We start from the raw sequence: 24,440 nt of genomic DNA, 5'->3' as shown, positions 1-24,440 counted from the left end.
ACCTATATGGTTAGCTAAATAACTGGATTTGGATTTCAGTATATATATTTTTTCGAAGCTATACAATTAGTGCCAGGCCAAGCTCCACAGTGTTGAGATCCTTCAAAGTTCAAACACACACTTTAAATTGAGTAAAATCGAGGTAAGGCCAGCTTGTTCGAAACTGGTTCGTTTATATTTTAATGCATTGTGGTCATTATTATTGAAAGATTGATTTAGTTTTCTGATCTAATTATTTAAAAGATTGTGAGCCTAATTACTCTTAAATTGAATGGGATTGTGGGACTCTGTATTTGAATCACTCGATCCGAACCTACGAAAGTGGGATTGCAATTTGGGTTGCTGATAAAGTAGCTCAGGAATTGGTGATAAAGTTTGGTCGGGCAAAGCAATGGTTCATATATGATAGAACACCTACGACGAGCGCAATCGCGAGGTGCGTGGCGTGGGAGTCTTTGAGGTCGGTCAATAGGAGAGACGAATAATTCGGTTCTATATAAAAACGCACGCGCTTTTGGGAATCAAACCCTTTCTTCCTTTTTCCTATTTCTTTTCTCTCTCCTCCTCAGCCGCCTGCTGGTCTTTGTTTGCATCCCTCCTGCCTTCCTCGCCACATAACATTCTCCCAGCGAAGACCCAAGAAGTGATTCCAGGAGGAACTAGTGTTTTGTAGATCACGACCATCTCTCCCCGATCCCAAGGGCGAAAGTAATCGGTGAGGCAGTTGAATCTAGTAGGAGATGGTGAAGGAAACGGACTATTATGACGTGCTAGGAGTCAGTCCTTCGGCTACCGAGGCCGATATCAAGAAAGCCTATTACATCAAGGTAATACCAAATCGCTTACCCGTCCCTTCTATATTTCCCGTTCTAGGTTTAGTTATCTCTCAGGCAACATATTCGGTTATCTATCGCGATCTTAGATCTGGGTCTGATCGAACCTTCATCACGGACGGAATGCCCTATTAAACCCCTTCGATCTCCGGTTTGCTTCAACTCTCCTCGGTCGAGGCTCGACAATCTTCAGCCGTGAGTGGTAGAATTTTTCAACGTTCCAAGATTTCTTCGGTCGCTCGCTTTTCGCCAGGGTCTGCCTTCTTTCTTCAACAAGTTACTTAATTAGGGTTTCCATAAAAGGATGCTAAACAATGGAATTCACAATCTATAATCGCTTCTTCTTTTCCTTGCTTATCCAAAGATATCATAATGGGCTTCTACGTTTTCTTCTTCTAATCGCTGACTTAGTGTGGATCAGCCGTATATTCGTCGTTTATCTGCTTCTGAAATGAAGCAACTTATGTTTCATACTTTCGTAGTTCTTTTTTTAACAGAGTTAATCCCATATCTCTATTCTTTAGATGAAGTCTGAAATATATTGGTTTTGACCATATATTATACTCGTTTTCCATGTAGTAGCGTGTTCTATATCAACCATCATGATGGAGGAGTCATTTAGGCACAACAATCAGAGAGGCACTCTCGCAGTTTAGGGATTGTATACTGTCATACCATCCTCTATGGGTTTTCCTTGTAAATACAAGACTTCCTAGTTTCTATTAAAAAAAAGAGATAGTACTCTACTATCTACCTAATATTTTTGCGTCTTTCCTTTTAGAACATGCTGTTTACACTCTTGGCGTATGAAATTGCTCTTTCTATGAGGTTGGTTTGCCTTGTGAATACTCGCTTGAGGAACTTATCTTTCATATTTGATATCTTTAGCTGTTAGCTTTATCACGTAGTAGACGGCCATCGTTACTTTTGTCTGCCCATACAAGATGAGCTTTATAGTTATGAATGCATGATTTCTTGGAGAAATTTTGGTAGAACAACCATTGTTAATGTTTCTAGGATGAAGTTTTCTTTGCATTGTTTGAAGATGGTGCTCTCTGTAAGTGTCCTTGCAAATTTATCTATATCTATTTGTAATGAAGTAATATGGAATACTCGCTTCTTTGTTGAATTATTCTGTGACTGCATTTGCTCATACTATTACCTTTTCTCTGAAAGAAACTTTGTATAGATTTCATCATAGTGGCTGGACTTCATATGATTCTTCATATTGTGAACTGACTCTGCATTTTGTTTTAATATAATTTTCTATTGCAGGCAAGACAGGTCCATCCAGATAAAAACCCCAATGATCCCTTGGCAGCACAAAATTTTCAGGCAAGTACTCTTGTTTCGTTGTTCTGGTAGCTTTGTATTGACATCCCATTCTCTAACAACTGGGTTATGCTCAATTAGGTTAACTAGTATTGACGTGCTAGACGACTTTCTTTTGGTTAAACATTGTCCGGTGAAGATCTTTTTCTTTTATTCCTTGGACCTGGTTGGCGAACAAATCTGTCTAGGAACACTAATTATAATTCAATGGTTGTGAATATCCATTAGCAATGTAATAGAACTAACTGTATTGTGCACGTAGTAAAAATCTATTTTACCTAGCCATCGTTATGCGTTGTACTTTTATATAGTTATATATAAAATTTGAAACATCTTGAAATTGGATTCTAAATGAACTGGATAGAAATTAAAATGTTTGACTTTTATTTTGGCATCACTTCATTTTGCTATGCCAAACATTTTATCACATGGGAAAAAAGGAGGGATTTTGGAAAAGTGACTAAATTGTTTTTTGTTATATATGAAATTACATAGAATAGGGAAAAAATGAAGAGAATGATGTTCTCAAGTGTCAACTATCTCAGGTTTATTGATTATGACTATTTATAAGGTTCATATATGTTTTGACTTATCTGATAGGTATAATTTGTCATCATGTTCCTTTGTGCAACTTCACACTTCTCCATAATTGCTGCATGTGACCTTGAATATACTTTCACATTTCGTGATGTCAATTGTTGAGTTGTCATTACCCCCTTACTTTCATCTCTTTGCCAAGACCAAATCTAGATGGTCTACTTCAGATTGTGTGCAGATAGGTCCCAAAGAGTAAGCTTTAGACAGCTATGCTCATTTTCAAAATGCTTCCTTCTGTTTTTTCAACTAACCAACAATTGACCTCTCATTTAATTTGTAGGATTTGAGCTTTCTCCCACTTGGAAACTGATAGCTGTTGGCTATTTTTTGGCCTTTCTCATCTTTTGAAGTTCATGTCCCGCAACAAGTGTCTTATATTTTTCTTTGGTCAATCTCATCTTTACTGGTCGATATCAGTTCACCAGCAAATTATATTCTTTTTTATTTATTTCATATTTAAGCTTCCATGTTCCACAAGCATATCGACGGGGTTCTGGTCCTTCCAATTTACCATCTTTCTGGTTTGGCTGCTCTACTTAGTTGAGTTTCTTTTGAGTTCTTTTAAGTTTATTCATTCTTGTTGTTGTTTCTTTCATTCTTACCGCCTTTTATTGGGTGTTCCCTTTATAGATGTCTCCTCTCTCTTTTTGTAGAACATAAAGACATGGCTTAATATCTTTTTATTCTTTTATAGTTGTCTCCTCTCCTCTTAGTTGAATCATATTGTCCTCTATGCTCTTCTCAACTTGTACTTTTCTTCTTCTTTTTCTTCTTTGTACTGTTTCTTTAGCTTTCCAACTCCATCCTTTTCTCGACCTGTTTTTTTCTTGTTACCTTTTCCAATTGGTTATTACTATTATCTAGTGGTTATTTAATTTCTGTATCTTAATCTACATGGCTACATCAAACATTTATGTGGATTGGTTGCAGTTTTTCTTTCTTTAACATTTATCTGGATTGATTGCAGTTTTTCACTTTTTCTTTCTTTAATTTTTTTTCTGCATTGGAGGGAACTCGATTGTGTGCTGAAATTGCTCATAGATCCATGCATTAATTACTATTCAACTCTTGAATTTTATGCAATTATCATGTATCGTGCATGAAGGATTTTTTTTCTTCTTTATATATGCTATATGCTATTGCATGTAATTCCCAAAATCATCGAGGCACTCTATTTTCTTCTGCTTGTTATTTAAGACTGATATTTTTATGGTTGATGGTACAACGAATGCCTCTAATATTCTGTCACTATCTCCTTATATGCATTTAAAGGCTTCCCTTTTTGAATGCCCATATAACAAGTCTGCAGTACTACTTCTAGTAAGATAAGGATTCTGGTCCTTACTCCTTGTTTCTTGGGAAGTGATAAATTTTATCTCTTGCAATCAATTTTTTTGGTGTTCTTGCTTTCTGCTGTCAATGGCAATGTGGCCTTATATATGGAAGGAGGCCACCTATATTATTGTGGCCTTCCCCCGAAAAAAAGTTCATCTTTTTTTGATGGAGTTTCCCATTTGGTCTTCAATCAGTGAAGAACCATTGGTTGGTTGGCAACTTTTAGTTAGAAAAGAACTGACAATAAAGAACTTGTCACGAACACTTGGAAAGGCATTTCAAAGTTTGGAACCTACTTTTGTGAGCCTGTGATTGTCGTTTGAGTTGTAATCAGGACTCACTTTTGGATGATAATTTCACTTGCTGCAGTTGATGGCTACATGGAAGCCACCTATATTATTATGGTCTTCTCTTGAAAACAATTTCCATCATATCTGATGGAGTTCCCTACTTGGTCTTCAAGCAGTGGAGAATCGTTGGTTAGTGGCAACTTTTAGACAGGAAAGGCAATAGAGAATGTCGCCAACACTTGAAAATCCATTTTGAAGTTTGGAACCTACTTTTCTGGCTGTCATTTGAATCCTAATCAGGATTCAAATTTGTACGATGATATAATTTGCTGCAATTAGTGGCTATATGGCCTTTTATATGGAAGTAGGCCACTTATATTATGATGATCTTTCCTTGAAAACAATTTCCATCATCTTTGATGGAGTTTCTCATTTGGTTTTCTAGGAAGTAAAGAACATTGGTACGTGACAGATTTTAGACAGGAAAATAAGGCCGATAGAGAACATTTGGAAAGCCATTTTGAATTTTGGAACCTATGTTTGTGTCTATCATTGGAGTCCTAATCATGATAACTCTCTGCGGTTGACCTCCTCGATTAGAGAATAGTTTGGAGCTGGCTTGAAGAAGATGGTGTTTGATGTGGGGAGCTAGGTAATGCAACTTGCATAGCAAAATCACAATAGTCATCTTCCTAAACACAAATAATTATGGTTGCATACTTTTTCAGAAGCAGATATATGTATACCCTTAGTAATTGCAGATTATTTATGGTTGCCAGTTTTATCACTAGCATGTGCTTAAATTATCAATGGTAATTTAAGTTGCAACGATGACACGAGATTACCATTCAAGGATTGTTGTGCCGATACCCGATCAACATGGGGTGTACCGATTTGATACGCCCTTGCATGCTGATCAAAGGAACCTTAATTGAATATTTGAATGGCCAAGCTAAGAAGAATAGTAAGAGCTCCTTGTGTGGGTTATTGCCTTATTTTATACTTTTTAGGGTCGCCAAATATTGGCACGCCTCTAATATAATTTTTTGAGTCTTTATACATGCTTTTGTTTGAATATATATATTAAAGTCTACATTAGAATCTTTTATCTAATTTATTGTAAATGTCCTAATTTTTTAATGATATAGCAATAATCAAGTAGAAACATTTGTTCATTAATTAATAATAGTTTAATAAATGAAACGAAAATCTATTTGAACATAGTTATAATCTAACATGTTCGTATATCAATTTTGACATAATTTGAATGAACTTGACATATTAATTTTAAGAAAAATTTGCATATAGCATCCTACTTTTTAACGAAATTGTATTTTATATCCTGCATTTTTACTATTTACAAATCGAGCTTTATGATTTAGCAAATATGTGCAAAAAATATCCTGGGTTAGGTTTGAACTAACACCATGAGAATATTCCGTTAAGTAGAGATATTTTATTTATAAAATAACTAAAATACACTTATTTATAAAATAACTAAAATGCTCTTAGTATGACTTGCTTGAGGGTATTTTCATAATTTTTTTAGTATAGTTAACTTAGAGATTTTTGTTAAGTTTAACTAACATATCTAACATCAGGGTGTTTTTAGTACATATTTGTTAAATTATAATGTTCAATTTGCAAATAATAAAAATATAGGGTGTAAACCACAATTTCATTAAAAGATAGAGTGTTATATGCAAATTTTGCTAATTTTAAATTTTTTACAAATTGGGGAAATATTTGGGGGAAATCTTTATGCTGAAATTTTAGTTCAAAATATACAAATTTTGGGTTCAAATCATCTGATATGGAATTAATCTGACATGCTTTTATACCAATTTTGATCCAATTTTAATGAATAACATTTTAATTTTATATTTTTAAATTTCTAGAAAAGTAAAATTTTCCTTGTTCCTATATTCATAGATATAGTGCCAAAATGCTATATCTATGTAGATTGACGCTTACAGATAATGGATCTAGCAAAATTGAGCTAGATCTATCATCTGTACACACTAAACTAGTTTTTAAAATGAAAAAAAAAAAGCATGCCAGAGTGTCGATACTTCATCAACACAACAAGTTAGGGGTTTAAATGATCTGAGTTTAGTTCGGCTCAACCCGAATTTGGAAAAGCTAGCTTGAGCTCAAGACAAGTCGGAAAATGTTGGCTCGAGCTCGCTTGCATACAACTCATTTCCAAAATTATATTTAGAAGATAATCAAATCATATGACAAATATAATAACTTTGGGAAATGCCCAACTATAAAGACCACTCTCTTTCTTTAGCTTTCTGATATGGGACTGAGGGAGAGTAAATGCAAAAGCAACAATTAGGGGCTTGAACCTTCAACATGCTACATATAAAAAACTGCTTTATCCAGCTGTGCTGGAGAGAAGGTAGGATATATTATTTAACTAAAACTATATAATATAGTATTACTCATGTAATTTGAGCCAAGCTTGATCAAATTGGGCTCGACTTGGCTTGGCTCGATTATTGTTTCGAGCCAAAAGAACAAGCTTGGCTTGGCTCATTTAAAGCTCGAGCCGTTGAGCTATTTTGACAATGCCCATCGGCACGGCGATCCTCGTTACCATTAAGTATTAAATAAGTTTCCACAAATGATATTGTTCTTCGAAGTGACAAAGGAAAATAGAGATCAGGGATGATATAACCAAATATTATAGAGCTCATTTATAGGATAAAAATAGTGCACTAGCAAATTGCTTAATTTCAGTCTTAGATTAAATTGTTTTTGCAACATAACCTCCTTTCTTTTTATACTATAATTGCGTATTTGACTTCTTGGAAGTTTCAGCTTTTGAATTCCTTTTGCAGCGATACTATGCACTATTCTGATATGTTTATAATACAGGTTTTAGGGGAGGCTTACCAGGTGCTCAGTGATCCCACCCAGCGACAGGCTTATGATGCATATGGGAAATCAGGCATTTCACCGTATGTTCTTCACTTCTAGGACATTTTCCTAAAATGCTGCAAAGGGGAAGGAAAAAATTGACAGAGGACAGAATGTTTCGATTGAATTGCCGAGCAATTTTATGTAGATGCGGAGATTATGAGATGATTGCTGTTTCTTCTCACTCTATTTTATGCTTTCATACTTATTGAGCAGATGAAATGCTAAATCTATGTTCTTTTTCACATGTTGTAGAGAAACTATTATTGATCCTGCGGCAATCTTTGCAATGCTATTTGGTAGTGAGCTCTTTGAGGAATACATTGGTCAGCTTGCAATGGCATCAATGGCTTCACTTGATATCTTTAGTGAAGGAGAGCAAATCGATGCCAAAAAGCTGCAAGAGAAAATGAGAGTATGCTCTTAACTCTTAAGTAGTTTTCTCTACTTGAACTATCAATCTATCCTCCTATTTATGGTTTTTACTCATCTATATACCAGTCTTCAGAAATAGATTTTGCAAGATGGACTTGGCATATTATTAGATTATAACATACTATATTAAGTAGCTTTCTTTACTTGTTGCTCCCATGTTTACTGTTTGTCTTTCAACTTGATAGTCTATAATATCTATTGTCATTTGTGCTGACTTTTTGTCATGGATTGAAGTTCTGGCCAATTTGTCTGATCCCTAATCCAAATCATTCGAAACGGACGGCTTCATATGTATCGTTTTTTCTAGGCAACTGATCCCGAACCAATCCCAAAACTGATAGTTTGAAAATCTTGCTTTTCGTCATAAGCTCCATGTATCAGCTTTCGGCTGTTCTGGAACTTCCAGTTCCAATCGGAGCATAATATCTGTAAATGGATTTGTATGTATAGCCACTTCAGTCGTGTTCCTCGTTTCGATAATGGAAAAAAAAGTATCTGTAAAGTTTTATGTTTCTTCATAATTATTTGCCATTTGGCCACCAACTCAATTTGGTAGGTCGTAGTATTGAACACATGTTTTCGTGGAACTATAGGTTGTTCAAAAGGAAAGAGAAGATAAGCTTGCAGATATATTGAGAGATCGACTACACCAATATGTTCAAGGAAACAAGGATGAGTTCATCAGGCATGCTGAAGCCGAGGTCTCAAGGCTCTCTAATGCAGGTGCTTTATCAATCATTTAGTTGTTTGCACATATTTTTGTGCTGATTCAATATCATGGTCTCTTTCTAGTTTTTTTCAACTGATTTAATCTAAGTGCTTTACTAATAAAAGAAATAGGAGTGCTGTTTAATGGTAATCCTCAAATTGGTTGATCTGTCATAACACTTAGCTTTTCAACTCAATCTTGTCCCTCGTCATTATTAGCCATAATGATCCCACACACTTATCCAGAGATAACGACATTAACTCTGCAAGGAATGTATTTCTTTTCATTATTTTATTGTCTTTCATTTTCTCTCAACTCTTCTCTCATGCTAGCCTGCCACAAGCAGGCCATTTCTCTGTCTCACTATTTCTTACTCCTAGATTGCTCTTAACTCTCAATATGATAATTAATCTATAGACCTCCAGGTAAGCTTTGCTGCAAATCAAGAGTGACTTAATCTGGGATGCTGTCAACTAGGCTGCTGAAATGCATCTCGGTTCTGCACTGATTTCCTTTTATAGATAAAAGAGTTCTCCAAGAGAATAGAGAGGTTTAGTCATAGTGGACTCCATTACTTTGGTTCAGAGTCACCTAGGGCTTTTACATTGTGGAACTCTAATTACATGATCTAATCCAAATCAACATAGCCCGATCTTAATTAAGTTACTTTAATATTCTTAAACCCAATTGGCTGATTAATTTTACTATGAATAATATATTAATGCACTAGTCTAGTTAAACCCTAAATATGAGTAAAAGACCATATTTGTTAGCCTAACATGAATTATCGCATCACATGTCAAGAAACCAACTAAAGGCCTGTCAAGATTTTATCTTAATTCACTCAAATGGATGATATATCTGGTGGTTCTAATGGTGAGCAGCTTAAATAAATAAAGTAAAAGGTACGGGTATTGCATATATTGCGCACATTGCTGGTTGTTAGGAAGTGCATGGACATTAAAATTGCATTGAAAATCCTGTGTATGTTGGTGCTTCTGTTTCTAAAAGTTAAAAATGGCTTACTCTGACTGTGAAGGCTGAGTTGCATTTTCTTAATTTTTAATTCTTATATTCCAAATGTGTATATTTTGTACATTGGAACACACTTTATCAATTAAATACTTTTGAACCAAAAAGCATGCACTGTGGGAGACATGATGTCTTGATGTTATTTGGAAGCTTTAATATTTTTATTGTGAAACTAAAAGCAATAGTTACCATCCACTGATGGCAGCTTTGAATAATTAAACTGACACCATCTGAGGGAAATTACATGATTTGTGTGATTTTGTAATTAAAACAGTTGTATATCTGAAGCTACATAATTAGAATTTTGCATATAGAGAAAGAAGATCATCAAATAACCAGGATATTTGGACTACAGGAAACTGATTCGGCATGACCTGTCTTTGACTAAGAATTGCAATAGATAAAGAAAAGAACCTTCTATATATTTAACATTTTATTGTGAAGCCAGTTATGATTTGTGACTCCATAGACAGTGATTTTCCTCATGAAAACTTTTAGAAAAGTATCTAAAATGGATAAGCAGTTAGGACTGAAAATATGGGTGACTAACATTCTAATTGGATGAAAGTTTCATGTTACCCCAATTTGGTTTGATGTGGTAAAGAAGAAATGATGTCCCTTGATTCCTCAGGAGTTAGGATCTCACTTCCTATGGAGAAGCTTGTAAAAGGAATCTAGGTTTAAAGACCACTTGCCATTGAAACTAAGATGGAGAATATAATGTTTTCATCCAAAATCTAAACTAAATGAAGAGGGGCAAATAGGTCAGGACACGGGAACAAGGAATGCTTAAAAAGCAGTTGGCTTGGAGGATGTGAAAGGCCTTTAAGAAGTGCATATAAAATAGCTCTTCATTTGGAAAAAAAATTCGCGAGATCTCTGAAAGAAGTACCTTTATTCTCTAGGAATATAATTTAACTAAAGAAATCATATTTAACACAAATCTTCTCTCTCATCTCCGAGAAGAAAAACTTTGAGAGAAGTCTTATCTTTCTGGAATATAGAGGTACTACATTGCTGCTTTCCTGGCAATTGGCATTGCAGCATAATGATCCCTTTCTTTTTCCTTTGAATTTATACCACTCAATTTCGTTTCATGTGCAATATACTTGTCCTTTACTTTGATGATTTCATTTTCTTTACAACAAAAACAACCTTAAAGAAATTGCATGGTCTCATTACCTTTTTTTATCTCTTGATGCCTTAACATCCTATTTTATGAAGTTTACAACTCTGATGCTATCAATTTGTGAGGCCCATTTTGATCAATCTTTATTGTTAAAAAATCATGGGTAATAGTCTAGGTTTGAACCTTTGCTGTTTTATGTTGCCTTTTTTAAGTACTTTTGAATTGAGTCCCTCTATGTACTCTGCAGCATATGGAGTGGATATGTTGAATACTATTGGCTACATATATTCCAGACAAGCAGCAAAGGAGCTTGGCAAGAAAGCTATATATTTGGGTGTGCCATTCATTGCTGAATGGTTCAGAAACAAAGGCCACTTTATCAAGTCACAAGTGACAGCTGCAACAGGTTAAACCATTTCTCTCTTTGGCTCTCCAGTCAACAGCACATTCTTGTTGCCATATATACACGGTTTATCTGCAGTCCTCCGATGCACCTTTTGTTTGTTTCATTTATATCATTACATGAATATTCTGTGGGAATGTATCTTCTCTCTGGCACTCACTTCTAGATAGGTTTCTGATTGGCTTTGCAGGTGCCATTGCTCTAATGCAGCTGCAAGAGGACCTGAAGAAGCAACTCAGTTCTGAGGGTCAATACACAGAGGAAGAACTTGAAGAATACATGCAGACTCATAAAAAAGTGATGATTGACTCCTTGTGGAAGCTTAATGTTGCTGATATTGAAGCCACCTTGTCCCGTGTCTGTCAGTTGGTATGTACTGCTTTACGCCTTTACCTGTATTATCTTGTTTATATAACCCACTGTGCAATCACAAATTTTGAAGATGTTCACTAAACTCAACTTCAGGTACTTCAAGACAATACTATTAAGAGAGAGGAACTTCGTGCTCGAGCTAAAGGGTTAAAAACTCTTGGGAAAATATTTCAGGTACTGTTCGCTGTTTGGTTCCTTGGATTGATTACTTAGTGTTATTTGTATTAACAAAGTTAATTTGTTTTTTGGGAAAGAGGGTTAAGACCAACACAAGTGAGAGTGAAGCATCATCACTGACCAGTGGTAGCGCACAAAACTTGGATGGCCGCTGCAACGATGGTAGCTCCCCTGATACATCTCCCAAGTCTCCTAGCAGGATGTCATCTTATTCAAATTCAACTCCTCTTGGTACTCAGGTACCTACTCCTTTGCTGATCTCTATTTGTTATACTGAAATTTTGTTCCTCTGAAGATGTTTGTTGAATACCTTGCTCTTTATAGTGTAATCACCACAGTGCTCTGGTAAATGTTGGTCTCAATCATCATTCTGTAGGAACTCTGGATAATTTCTTTGCATATTTTTGGAAATCTATTGGTTGAAAGTGAAATTGTTTTTCATGTGCAAGAGCCCATATGTGGAGGCCCCTCAGTTTGGAGGTGCTCATTATGCATTTAACTTCCCAATGCCTACTGCTCCACCTGGTGCACAGAGGAATCCTTGATCAGCAGAAAGTAAGGGAACTAGACCATGTATGTTGTTTCTCTTTGTATTATATTATTTGTGGAGGAGCTCATTTGTGGGTTCTTGTTTGTATTAGTAGAATATGAATTTAATTTCTGCATCAATTCATCCTGTGTGTTATCTTGCAACAAAGGTGGTAGCCATGGGTTTGTTCATGCACACCACTGTGGTTTTATGTGTGGAATGGGGCTTGCATCCCATGTTTTCGCAATTCTAAGCCAGCAACACCAAGACCAGCATTGTACATCAGAATTTTCTTCCATGTGGCTTTTCCTTTGCGAGGTTGTAGAAAGAAAACAAAGAAAAATTAGTTCTGTATATATGTTGAACCATTTATAATTTATGATTTATCAGTTTTCATGCTATATTCTGATCTAGCTCGGACATTGCTTTTAAAATTAGGGAAAATTATATTTCACTCTCCCGTGGTTAGGTTGAAATTCATGTTGTTTTCCTAAAATTTTATTTATCATTTTACTGACTTATAACTATATTCAGATTAAAATTATTATTTTTTTATTATATTCGAATAAATTACGTATCGAATTTAAAGACTATTCATCAGAGACAGGTTATAAAGAATTGAATAATGTTTTTAATACATTTAAATAATATTGATCATATTTTAGATGATAAAAATTTCTCATAGTCGATATATTTGTATATTTTTATTACTTTGATTTATTTATCAAATTCTACTTATTTAGAATTTTGCCAGAGATTTTAGATTTGCGTATCTACTAATAACATATTAGGTATGTCTTATATAAAGTTTTGCTTATTCAGTCTTACCTTGCCGATGGGGATTGTAACATTCTTTCTATATACATTTTGAGTATTATGAAGCTTATAAATTACTTTTTACTGACAAAAGAATACACGTGTTTCCCTGGTTTTCTATAACTGCATTTGTCTTTTTTCCATTTCTAGAATCTGATGTATATTAAGATATGTTGAAAAATAAATATTAATAAACTATTACCTTATTTCTAATTTTCCATACATATCTATATCAAAACTATCTTCGAAATATTGAATTATATTTTATTGATATCTAAATCTTCATTCGTGCTATTTGATTCATTAAACCCGTCTGTAATTGTTATGATCCGCATTTACCTTCACCAACGGACCAAAACTTGGATGTGTAGGTCTTTGTAGATTCAAAAGATATCTCTGAATATCACCACAGGATTGGAATACCTAGCTTCATAGTGATGACAAGTGGTAGATAGAGCGAGAAGGCATCTCATTTTAAACTGCACACATGAAGAAGAAAAGAAGGACGAGGCATGCATGCTGCAAGTTGCACCTTATTACCTTTGCTGGAAAATGGAGTGAGAAATATCTTTGCCGTAACGCTTTTTTTTTCTTTTTTTTTTCTTTTCCTTTTCTTTTCCTTTTTCTTTATACCATCCACTTTCGTTAGCAAATATAATTTGCAAATTGCAATACTCTTCGGGATAAAAAGAAATATAATTGGCAATTTGAAAATATTGAAATAAACATGTCTGAGACAAATGTGGTCAAATATACGATGTTATATGTATAAGATAAACTGTGATCGGTGCAATTTGCGCACGTAATATTTGTGTTTCCAAAAGATAAAGGGTGCTACCAATATAGTTTCGGAAGTTGAACCGTAAATATTTTTTTTGTTTTGGTTACTTGGATACTTGTTAGAGTTAGATATTTCCTAAAGAAAGTTAAAAAAAAAATAAAAATAGAATAGCATGGTAAGCGCTCGATCTCTGCCTCTTTCGTGAGATGGGAATCGGCTAGGACGTCGGGCGTTGAGAAAGAGAGAGATGTACCCCCCAGCAATCGAGGCTTTCATTTAGTTCTCACGGAATGGTCGTATAACTAATTAATGGAGAATACTAACCAGGTCCTAATTGCGAACGGAGAGATGAGGATTAGTCATCTCCCAAACTTCACCGCTGTTTTTTAATTAATAAACACGGCGCGGTGGATGAGAAGTTGCTACAAAGTATCGCTCATTTTGTCCGCTGGGCCAGTCGTTGGATGTGCACGCTTAGCGGCAAAGGATGAGTGCTATGGAGATCTCTTGATTGCTTACCTCGCAGGTGGGGGTGGGGCGGGCCTTGGACGGACGATGGTTGGATAGTTTTCTCGAAAAAGTTGAAGACATATTTAATCAAACAAAACACTGGCTTGCTTGATTCGCAAATCTATCACAGTTACTGGAGTTACCATCCAACAGCAACATAGGAGCTGCGCCAGACCCCGCAACCGACACCACCCACTCGATTTCGATCTCGATCTCGACAGCTAGCCAGCCAGCTAAGGGAAAACAGGGCAGGGCCTTTGTATTTCTCTCTATTTCAACTCCTCAATTCACCACTCGCTCTCTCATCTAAAAAATCGATCGCCATTTCTATCTCACCGGAGAAGAAAGAAAGAAAGAAATGGGTAAGCAGTACTCGGCGGTGGTAGTACTGGGTTTGATTGCCGTAATGGCGTTATTGGGGGTAGCGAGCGCAAAGACGGGGAAGGCGAAGACGTGCGACAAGGGATGGGAGTGCAAGGGCAGCGTCTACTGCTGCAACGACACTATCACCGACTTCTTCCAGGTGTACCAGTTCGAGAACCTCTTCAGCAAGCGCAACACCCCAGTCGCCCACGCCGTTGGATTCTGGGACTACCAGTCCTTCATCACTGCGGCCTCCCTCTACGAACCCCTCGGCTTCGGCACCACCGGTGGAAAGCAGATGCAGATGACGGAGATCGCTGCTTTCCTCGGCCACGTCGGCAGCAAGACTTCCTGTATGTGACGCAAAATTTCCAGCCAATTAAATTAATTAAGTTGGTATTCTATACGTGATGGTAAAATAGGATTGGTTTCATATGTGTTGGATTGTGATTCCAGGATCTCCAGTAGTCTGTCCATCTCTTATCAATTTGTGTAAGTGTGCTCTGATGGGCGACTTTTAAATTTTGTAGGTGGATACGGAGTAGCAACTGGTGGTCCGTTGGCATGGGGACTATGCTATAACCATGAAATGAGCCCTAGTCAAATATACTGTGATTCAAACGACCTTTACCCTTGTACAGATGGAGTTGAATACTATGGTCGGGGTGCACTGCCTGTCTACTGGTGAGATGCCATTAAAACCATATATATATATATATATATATATATATATATCTCGCTTTTCTCCTCCTTTTTATGGATTCATCTTGACGGTCGGATGATGGCTTAAATCGTAAGTTTGTTTGATGATTTTTAGGAACTACAACTACGGGGTTATCGGTAAAGCTATCAAGGCTGATCTATTAAACCATCCGGAGTACTTGGAGCAGAACGCCACCCTGGCCTTCCAAGCTGCCATGTGGAGGTGGATGACCCCAATGAAGAAGAAGCAGCCTTCGGCCCACGATGTGCTCGTCGGCAACTGGAAGCCCACGAAGAATGACACTCTGGCGAAGAGGCTACCTGGATTCGGGTCAACGATGAATGTTCTTTACGGGGATCTCACTTGTGGCCAAGGTTCCGTGGATTCCATGAACAACATCATATCTCACTACCAATATTACCTGGACTTGATGGGAGTTGGCCGCGAGTTGTCCGGAGATAATTTGGACTGTGCCGAACAGGAGCCTTTCAACCCGTCTTCCAACTCTGCTGCCAGTACTTAAAGACTACTTACCAAGGCGTATAATAATCTATATATCCGTGTGAAGAAAAATCCTTGTTACAGATCGAGGAGAGGATGCAACAAATAAATGAGAGCCTTTCGTGGTCGTCGTCTGCTGCTGCTCAGTAAGTTTTATCCGTATGTATGAAGTTGTATATATGTAAATGCACTCAATTTGATGAGTTGGTCTCCTCCTATATTGTAACCAGACGTTGTATTCTGGTTATTCTGTTTTTTGCCCGTCGCCCATGAGGCTAAAATACTCGTATCTGTGATTCTTGCCTACATGTTTATCGCCAAACAAACATTTTATTCTAATATTTGTAAAATAATTTATATATGTTTGTTCTTCACACACATTCTGTTGGAATGACGAGTGCAGCAAATAAATGGTTTGTAGCATTTTTGTCAGGGCTTTACGATGGTATACATAATTGAATAAAAAGATAATTAGCAAGGATCAGCAATCGAGTTTAAAGCTGGGAAGTGATGCTTAACATCCGGTCTAAATTCTGATCCACAACGAGATCCTAGCAGTTAGAGCTGCGAAATATGCACTTCCACAACAGAGAAGATGATGTAGTTAAGTTGGTAGCTAGTCCGATCTGTTTCAACACATAATTTAACACACTTTAGTTCCTAATGCAGGAATATCTCAAATATTCTGTCTGGTTGGACATGAGCTGGAGCATAATTCTATGTAACACCTACAACAATTCCAGTAAGAAACAATGAATAAGAAGAAATGCCTTTCTGAGCACATCATCTTCTGGTCATTAACAAAAGAAAGTACTCCAACAAAATAGAACTATGAATGCAATATATGAGATAGAACACGTAGCACTGAACTAAGTAGGAATTAAATAAATCTCTCCCCTCTCTACTTCCATGCCAAGAAAACTTTCACAATGAGCTGTTAGATAAAACTTCTGTAGGGACCCGTAAACAAAAATGTTGCCACAAAACAGATCCTGGTTGGCAGCATTGCTCAGCTCTATCTATGTTACACGTATAAAATATGCTCTTTCAGCCCAAGTATCTTGAGTGCTACTAGGTAGCGCAAACCTTCTATTTGGTGCAAGAGTGTTATTTATAATACATACATGACTTCATCTTAGAAGAAATTTAGAGTTGGATCAGTAAATCCAGTGAAACATGGGGGAGGAGAACTTGTTCAATGTTTCATCATGTACCTACGAGGATATGAACCGGCCCCATAAACCCTTGAAAACTTTTAAAGCAGCTCCAATAGACAAGATCCATAAGACGGCACCCAAACCAACCAAGAATGAGATGAAAAGGAATCCACCATTATTCCCTCGTCTCCTTCCAGGGACAGCAGTTCCTCCATCTATTGCAGTATCTGGATCCCGACCTCCAACCTGCTGTTTCCTGAAGCTAGAAACACGTTCAAGTGCCTTACTGATGAATGCGTTCTCCGAGGCTATTGCAGGACTGCTAGGTACAGAATCCAACAATGTAGAGAATGCCGAGTTGAACCATGATGGTGAAGCATTAGAATCAGGGGTGACTTGTTCTTGAGCACTCTTCCCATGATTCAATGGAGTACTAGTATACACAAGACCTACATTATTCAATAGCAAAATGATAAATGAGAAATCAGCAGAATTGATGCATCGTTGACTCCGCTTTGGTAAATTGTGAATTTAAGCATTTACAGAGTTATTAAGCACCTGATGCTGGAGATGGCATTACAACTTGATTTTGCTCTGCAGCTGTTGACACATTGAAAGCTTGGTCATGTGACCAGAGCTGACTCGTGAAATAAAAAGCTTGATTTTGTGTTCCATCGCCACTAAAATCACCAAAGTATGGATTTCTACCCGTTCCAACTGGCGGCTCAAATGGTTCACTCAGAAACATAGGAGCATCAAAATATTCACAAGTATCATATAATCCGTCAGCGACATAAACACTCTCATTGTTGGTGATATTATCAACAAAATCCTTGATTTCCAAGAACTCTCCGTCAGCACTGAAGTGATCATTCTCCAGACAATTGGTAAAGGATGTTACTACTTCAAGGTTTTCAATAGCATGGGCACAAGAAAAATCAGAATGTACATTTTCAGAATTCGCCTCTGCATTGTTCAGTTCGAACAAAGTGTTTTCTTGTTCTACTGAAGGCATCAGATGATGGCTTCCAACTTCAGTTCTGATATCAATCTGCATAAAAATGACAAATTTAATCAGGTATCAATCAATAGTATCAGTAATATAAATAGAAAGGCATAGAAGAATCTTAAGGAAGTACAAAATTCATCCAGTTAGAGCATATGTGTGTGACTGCACCGTGCATATGTATATATATGTATGTATTCACCTATTAAAACATCGGTACACAATGCATACTCTCATTTTAATGTGTGGGTGCAGTTGATACTGAAGAGCATACATGCTTGCGTGTATTTTCGCCATCTACTAAAGTATAGAATTTTGTGCATAATTATTTGGATATCTTCATGTTTATGCCATAATTACTCGAAGTCTCAAACAAAACCTTGCAATGGAACAACAAAATCTTTTGCTAACAGAAAAATTGAGGATGCAGAAATATGAAGATATAGGGTGAATTGCACGCACCTCTGAGACAGATGCAGAGAACTCAGTCTGCTGTTGCAGTATGTTGTGATCTTCTGAAAACTGTAGTAGAATGCCTTCCAGATCCCCTATTGGAAGAGTGCTACCAGCATCAGATGACAAGCCAGAAGCAGCAGCACTACCGGCAGCCTCAGTGATTATGTTGTCTGTGACATTTAGGTTAAAGGTGCCATCATCCTCAGCATCATCCTCCCATTCTTCTTCTCTGAATGGTGCCCCGTATTGTTCCCCATTCTTTGGGCCAGGCCCACTCTTCCTGAAGAATTTATAGAGAGCGTAATAATCCTGCGAAATTTGACAAGTAAGTAGATGTGGAGACGATTGAAAATTATACAAAAGAAGAAATAAAATTGATTCGAAAAAAAAAACAAAATAAAATATTCATAGGTTAGTGGGTATTCTCTTATAACCTGCACATTTTGCAAGCTTGAAAGGGCCGCCTCTTCTAAGGTATACTCATGCATGACCCAGTTGGTGCGTTCTCCCTTGGGAGCACGGCCCTGGTAATAGACGAGGGTCTTCTTGTTACCGACGGCCTTGGAGTGGTAACAGATGGAGCGATCCTTTCCAGTGGCCTTCCAGTAGCCGTACTTGGTAGCACGATTCGATCTCGACCCGTTCGGGTATTTCCTGTCTCTGGGGCTGAAGAAGAACCACTGCTTGTCGCCGCTCTTCAATACGGACTTGTCTGCGCAAAGGGGAAATAATAAAAGGAAGAAACAATAACATCGGAGGAGCATGATGCAGAGAGAGAGAGAGAGAGAGAGAGAGAGAGAGAGAGAGCAGCAACAAAAAGACGATGCGGATGATTGTTTCAGAGGAATCAATCGTAATTAAGGAAGAATAGATAACTAGGGTATCCGGGATTTGGGCCTACCAACAGATGTAAAAGGAATCATGTAGGTGTATGTGAGGATGATGATGATCCGATACTTACCGGGGAGTTCCCAAGGCTCGCACTTGTAGATGTCGATGTCCCCGATCAAAGGGAGCTTGAGGCGGCGGCCGCAAACCTTGCGCTTGAGGTAGTAGACCACCAGTTCCTCGTCGGTCGGACTGAACCTGAAACCGGGGGGCCACCACTTGGAGTTGGAACTACTAGAGTCGGAATTGTTGGGTACCCCCATGACCATCATCGACGACACCCGATCCTCCTCCTCCTCCTCCGCGATCCTCCTCCGCACAACAACTCCGACCTGGCAATCCGCCGCTGCGCCCATCTCTCAACCTTTCTATCTCTCTTTGGAACAAGAATAAAGCCCTCAGGCTGCCCTCCTCGTCGGGTCAACGATGGGCGGAGGAGGAAGGAAGGAAGGAATGAAGCCGCGATTGTAGCGGGCTATTGGCCCTCAGCTCCTGATCAACTCATTATCATGGATATTTAACTCAACCGGAGTAAGAGCTCACCTTAGACCAGTCAAATTGTTATCCTCCAGTAGATAGATAGTATTGGGCCTTGTGATGGGTTCTAGGCTTCTAGCCCCACTAAAAATCGGTCCATCGACGCTAATAACAATAATAATTAGAGAATTTTTACATTTTATATTTAATATTTTTTGTGATTTATGTTACATTTTGAGGAATTTGTAAACCTACGTCTTCCCGGACCCTCTCCTCCCCACCACCACCACCTCTCTTCTTCCTCATTTTTCATCTTTCTCTATCTATTCTTGCTTCAATCAAAGGTTCGTCGAACTAGATAAAATTTTTAGTCTTCCTCCTCCATCTCTATCTAATAATTATCTAATTAGTTCGTAATTAATTTATTAAATAATTATTATAATAAGGTATATAACAAAAATAAAGAAGATAAAAATAATTTAAGTATTTATAAATTATTTTATATATTATAATAAAAAAAATTACGGGTAATGTCCAAATTAATATGTGATGTCAAATAAAAATGATAGAAAAAAAAAATAAAAATTAAATTAAAAAAATCTCAAAATAGAATATAAATATAAAATATGAGTTGTGATTCGTAAAATCTCCTAATAATTATGACAATAGTTGGACAATAAAAAAAAATTAAGAACCCACCCTTTGAGTCCTTTCTAAAATAAAAGGCCTTTTGAATCGCGGCGTCGGCGGCCCTACTAGAAACCTCTGCACTTCGTTGCTTCGGGGAGAAACTTTCTCCATTTATTTTTATTTCTCTCCTCTTTGTCAAGAGAACCTTCGTAGCAATCGCCTTTTCTGAGTTTCGTCGCTCCTTCCCTTTGAATGCGGTTAATTGGGATACGACGACATGCCACGTCTATGGACATGTGTTTTGTGGCAACAAAGTCAAGTCGGCTTACTTTTCTTCCTTCTCCCGTAAGAGTTGAGTGAACTTATCGCTATTAGAGGAAGCAGTCGAACTGTACGGACTAGCAAAGGAACTTTTAAAATCTTTATATATATATATATATTATAAAAAAACTAGATCTACTTTTACATTTATTAGAGGAATATATATTAGTTTAAAATTTGAAAGAGTTCGCACGATCCACTTAGCGCTTGAAGAAATGGTATCACCGGACTATTATTTAATTACCGGAGTTTTTATTTCTAAAATAAATCTGGATCATATATTCATATATGCTGAAAAAACATTGACAGAAAAAAAAATCAAATCAACTTTAACAACATTAAGCATCAAACAGACACAAAACATAATCCCTCTAAATCATTTAAAAAGTAATATATTCTTTCAATAAGTTAAAATAGTAGATGTAATTCTCTAAAAGAAAATGTCGAACTTTTACGTATAGTCGTATGCCCAGAAGGAGATTATTAACTGTGCAATAGCTATTTTATTTGGTAATCTTATATTTATAATTTTGAAAAATGTAATCCCAAAGGCCACGTAAAATTTGTTTCTGTGATATGGGCAGTGGTTTTTTCTTTCATTAATTGCGCAAAATTGAGTGCTTTATACGTGATTTTCAACATTGAACCAAATTCAAATTCGATGAGTGGAGTGTCCTTAAGTATATGTCTCACATATAGGCCCAAGAAGCCCGGCCCTGAGTTGCCAAGGGAGCTTCTGCTGCAAGGGCCCGGCCGCTAATGGTAACCAATAGTTTGGCTACGGGCCGGCCCGATTGACTGCATCTTCAATACGAAGGACCTGCAGGCTGCTACTCGCTCTATCCATTGCTGAAGCCAAGAAGAAGGCTCTATCATGTGTCTGCTGATCAAGACGGTCTATCTAATACTAGAGTACAAATTAATTAAATGTTATATAAGTAGGTCGTTTTCCTTTCCTTGGTGTGTGTACCATGTCAATATTAAAAAGTGGAAAATTTGCACCCCTGTCCCTGATCTTAAATCGAGGTTATTACACGTAGAGTACATCGTCAGATAGAGACCTTAACGTCGTTGACTCGATGATCATCAGGATCCGAGGCGACGGGACACTTTAATTGACTAGTACAAAAGAGAAGCTGGCACGCCAAATGAAGGAATTCAACCCGTTCCCACGTAGTGAAGTTGATACGATGCGACCAAATTCTCTAGAAAATAGAGCTTTTCCCGGATCGTTTAATTTCATTTGTTTTTATATAGGAAGAAGACTTCATTAGTGAATGTATCCAGTATCCAGTATCCTGTATCCTCCTTTCGCTTTTTCTTTTCTCGCCTGTCACGCTATAGTTGAAGCACGCAAGTACGCAAAGCATATTTCACCAAGGCTCCAAGCTTTTTAGTTTCTTAGCTCATCATAAATAATTGTTCTACAAACCTCCATTACTTTTGCTTGCAATACTCTCGCTGGTTAAAACGAAAAGTAACTATATTTAATTTAGTTAATCCTCAGTACAGAGATTAACAAGACCACATATTGGTTTTCCTTGAAAACAGTTTCCTTAAAGAGAAATTTATAGTTACTTATGGTTTTCCTTGAGGGGCGATGTTGCTGGTAATACGTTCTATATGTACGTTTACTTTCTATGTATTTGTTCCTTTTTTTGTTGGGTACAGTAGATCATGCAACAGAATACGGTACAATTTTTGCGTATGATTTTTGAATAACGAATTTGATAGAATTTCCTTCTAATGAGCAAACTCAATGAGGAGTATAACTATTGCGTATATCAAGAGTTAGCCCTCTTTTAAAAGTTATATACTCAAATTGGTCATTCTTTAAACTTACTACCAAAATAAGTATGTATTACTGTATCCTATGTTTTATCCAGCCAAAAGTGAAATACTGATCATATCAACATTTTATATTAGAAAATACTGAATAATTGAAGACAATTTGGTAAATTAAATTTAAAATTTTATTTAGAGGACCTACATTTTTTTTTTTTGCAATTCTGAAAGTAGTTGGCTGCTTAGAACAATTCCAACTTATAGATTTTTTTTCATATTTTCATAATGACATATTTTTATTATTAAAATAGATAATCGAGCAAAAATTACGGACACTACAAATTTTTTATTTATATTTTTACTAATATTTTTTCATTTAATGTTCGATTAAGTTTCATTATATTTATTTTTCTTTCTTCTTCGTAACAACACACTATATGTCTAAAATGGACAATAAATTGTAAAATTATAATCTACAAAAGTGAACAGTTTATTATTTTACAATAAATATTTATTTTGTAATATTTTATGTGTATTATCTGTTCCTAGTAAATTGATAAATTTTTTAACATTTATACTTTTGACTGGGTAAAATATTTAATAATTTAGTCTTTTACTTAGGTATATTTTATCTTGACAAATAAATTTTAAAAAATATTTATTTAGTGAAAACCCCTGCAAAGCGCTTTTCTTATGACTAAAAATGTTATGGGATCAATTCCAATTCTAAATAATTATTATGGAAGAAATTATTTGGTGGTCGGTAGTGGCCTTGCTTAATTAATGGCTCGACATTGCAATTGTCTTAGAGGAGCAGCTCGACAGCGCAATAGCTTGTAGCAATGTTAGTTCAACAACACACACGACTTTAAGTCTAAACTGAATGACTTATAGTATATTAGTTAAAATTTGATGAATCTTAATGACTTTGTATTCAAGGAGAGTTAAGCTCTTTATCTAGCTCATATCTAGTCTTTCATTTTTTAAAACAAAACAAAAAAAAAGCTGCTACTTTCGTTACATATGAGCCCCACCCACCTGTGTGCTATATTTGGCCTCGCGCACATGCTTAATATAATATACTGATAAAAAATAATTTAAATATAATGGTAGAGTATTCAATTGAGTCTCGGCGATGAACCCGTCAAAGTTTGGCCCCATTAAGATAAGAGTCGGCAACGAGACTCTCTTAACAAAAACGAAAAGTGTAAAAAACGAGACGACTTCATAGGAGTTGTCAACTTGGGAAGACCGCATCCTTGGACATTTATTAGTGCCAATATATGTTCTAATCATCCTCTTCAATTCCTTCTTGGGGTTTGACCCGATTTGTTAAACTGACTCTTTTCGGAATCTGACAATATATATATATATATACATACATATATATATATATATGTATGTATGTATGTACGTACGTATGTATACTGTACCCTCTTCTACCAACTCTTCCTTCCTGTTTATAAAGTTATATGTCAGTGAATGAATTATCATGCAGTTAGTAGCATGCATGCAAAACTGGGAGTAAGAAGCATTTGGAGAGTTTATAATGGAGTTGTAGTTGGTGGGTAGATCCTTTTCAACCCCCATTCCCTTTCCACTTGTCAGATAAAGGAACAGGCAAACTACCAAGGTAGAGCCACAAGAAGTCCGATTTGATTTGAGGGACATCGAACGTCTCCTGTTGTATCCCTGATGCTCAGTCAAAACAGAAGGCCGGTAAAAGTCTAAATCGTAGAATTCAAAATTGAAATATCATAAGATTGTATGTTAAGATTTTAACTGAAGTAGCAAGCAGAAACGACGTATCCTTCGTCGACTACTTGCTGAATTATTCTAAATCCTACAATTAATCCTCCCCATGTGATCATCGCTTCGTCGTCTTTTCCTTTTCATCCCTGGAATGGAGGAGGAGGACAATAAGAATGGAACAGTAATTTGGCAG

The 24,440-nt window shown here is 36.6% G+C and overlaps 3 protein-coding genes across 5 annotated transcripts; 2 read left to right on the top strand and 1 right to left on the bottom strand.

The window, feature by feature from the left end:
- The first annotated feature begins 329 nt into the window (after window positions 1-329).
- Window positions 330-12,502, top strand: LOC140790083 (chaperone protein dnaJ 10-like). 3 transcript variants are annotated; one of them, XM_073140016.1, is made up of 10 exons: window positions 330-827; window positions 2,109-2,168; window positions 7,274-7,356; window positions 7,571-7,730; window positions 8,344-8,473; window positions 10,868-11,026; window positions 11,214-11,392; window positions 11,489-11,569; window positions 11,650-11,811; window positions 12,022-12,502. In XM_073140016.1, the coding sequence occupies exons 1-10, from the start codon at window positions 741-743 to the stop codon at window positions 12,115-12,117; spliced, it is 1,197 nt and encodes a 398-aa protein (XP_072996117.1). In that variant the 5' UTR covers window positions 330-740; the 3' UTR covers window positions 12,118-12,502. The 3 variants fall into 3 exon arrangements, with proteins under 3 accessions (XP_072996117.1, XP_072996109.1, XP_072996124.1); XM_073140008.1 differs by having other exon boundaries at window positions 11,949-12,502; XM_073140023.1 differs by lacking the exon at window positions 330-827 and adding an exon at window positions 1,002-1,087 and having other exon boundaries at window positions 11,949-12,502.
- A 1,617-nt stretch (window positions 12,503-14,119) lies between these two features.
- On the top strand, window positions 14,120-16,081 carry LOC140788026 (chitinase-like protein 1). The gene is made up of 3 exons (XM_073137117.1): window positions 14,120-14,924; window positions 15,102-15,255; window positions 15,389-16,081. The coding sequence occupies exons 1-3, from the start codon at window positions 14,567-14,569 to the stop codon at window positions 15,795-15,797; spliced, it is 921 nt and encodes a 306-aa protein (XP_072993218.1). The 5' UTR covers window positions 14,120-14,566; the 3' UTR covers window positions 15,798-16,081.
- A 559-nt stretch (window positions 16,082-16,640) lies between these two features.
- Window positions 16,641-19,896, bottom strand: LOC140788019 (NAC domain-containing protein 17-like). Its single transcript, XM_073137104.1, has 5 exons — window positions 19,356-19,896; window positions 18,829-19,106; window positions 18,401-18,703; window positions 17,491-17,983; window positions 16,641-17,381 (listed from the first exon to the last, which is right to left on the bottom strand). Exons 1-5 carry the CDS (start codon window positions 19,636-19,638, stop codon window positions 16,990-16,992), a joined length of 1,749 nt encoding a protein of 582 aa, XP_072993205.1. The 5' UTR covers window positions 19,639-19,896; the 3' UTR covers window positions 16,641-16,989.
- Between the last annotated feature and the right edge of the window lie 4,544 nt (window positions 19,897-24,440).

This window comes from Typha latifolia, chromosome 1, assembly GCF_019914945.1.
Source record: "Typha latifolia isolate L0001 chromosome 1, TyphaL0001v2, whole genome shotgun sequence".
NCBI lineage: Eukaryota > Viridiplantae > Streptophyta > Magnoliopsida > Poales > Typhaceae > Typha > Typha latifolia.
The sequence above is the reverse complement of the archived record's forward strand: the minus strand, read 5'-3'. Positions and strand labels throughout refer to the sequence as shown.

Bases quoted from the DNA above. Each gene is read 5' to 3' on its own strand.
- LOC140790083 (XM_073140008.1), top strand. From the start codon at position 741: ATGGTGAAGGAAACGGACTATTATGACGTGCTAGGAGTCAGTCCTTCG. The intron at 2,169-7,273 runs GCAAGTACTCTT...TTTATAATACAG, and splicing joins TGGCAGCACAAAATTTTCAG to GTTTTAGGGGAGGCTTACCA. The intron at 8,474-10,867 runs GTGCTTTATCAA...TGTACTCTGCAG, and splicing joins CTCAAGGCTCTCTAATGCAG to CATATGGAGTGGATATGTTG.
- LOC140788026 (XM_073137117.1), top strand. From the start codon at position 14,567: ATGGGTAAGCAGTACTCGGCGGTGGTAGTACTGGGTTTGATTGCCGTA. The intron at 14,925-15,101 runs GTATGTGACGCA...TAAATTTTGTAG, and splicing joins CGTCGGCAGCAAGACTTCCT to GTGGATACGGAGTAGCAACT. The intron at 15,256-15,388 runs GTGAGATGCCAT...GATGATTTTTAG, and splicing joins GGTGCACTGCCTGTCTACTG to GAACTACAACTACGGGGTTA.
- LOC140788019 (XM_073137104.1), bottom strand. From the start codon at position 19,638: ATGGGCGCAGCGGCGGATTGCCAGGTCGGAGTTGTTGTGCGGAGGAGG. The intron at 19,107-19,355 runs GTAAGTATCGGA...CCCTTTGCGCAG, and splicing joins CGAGCCTTGGGAACTCCCCG to ACAAGTCCGTATTGAAGAGC. The intron at 17,382-17,490 runs GTGCTTAATAAC...TGAATAATGTAG, and splicing joins AATGCCATCTCCAGCATCAG to GTCTTGTGTATACTAGTACT.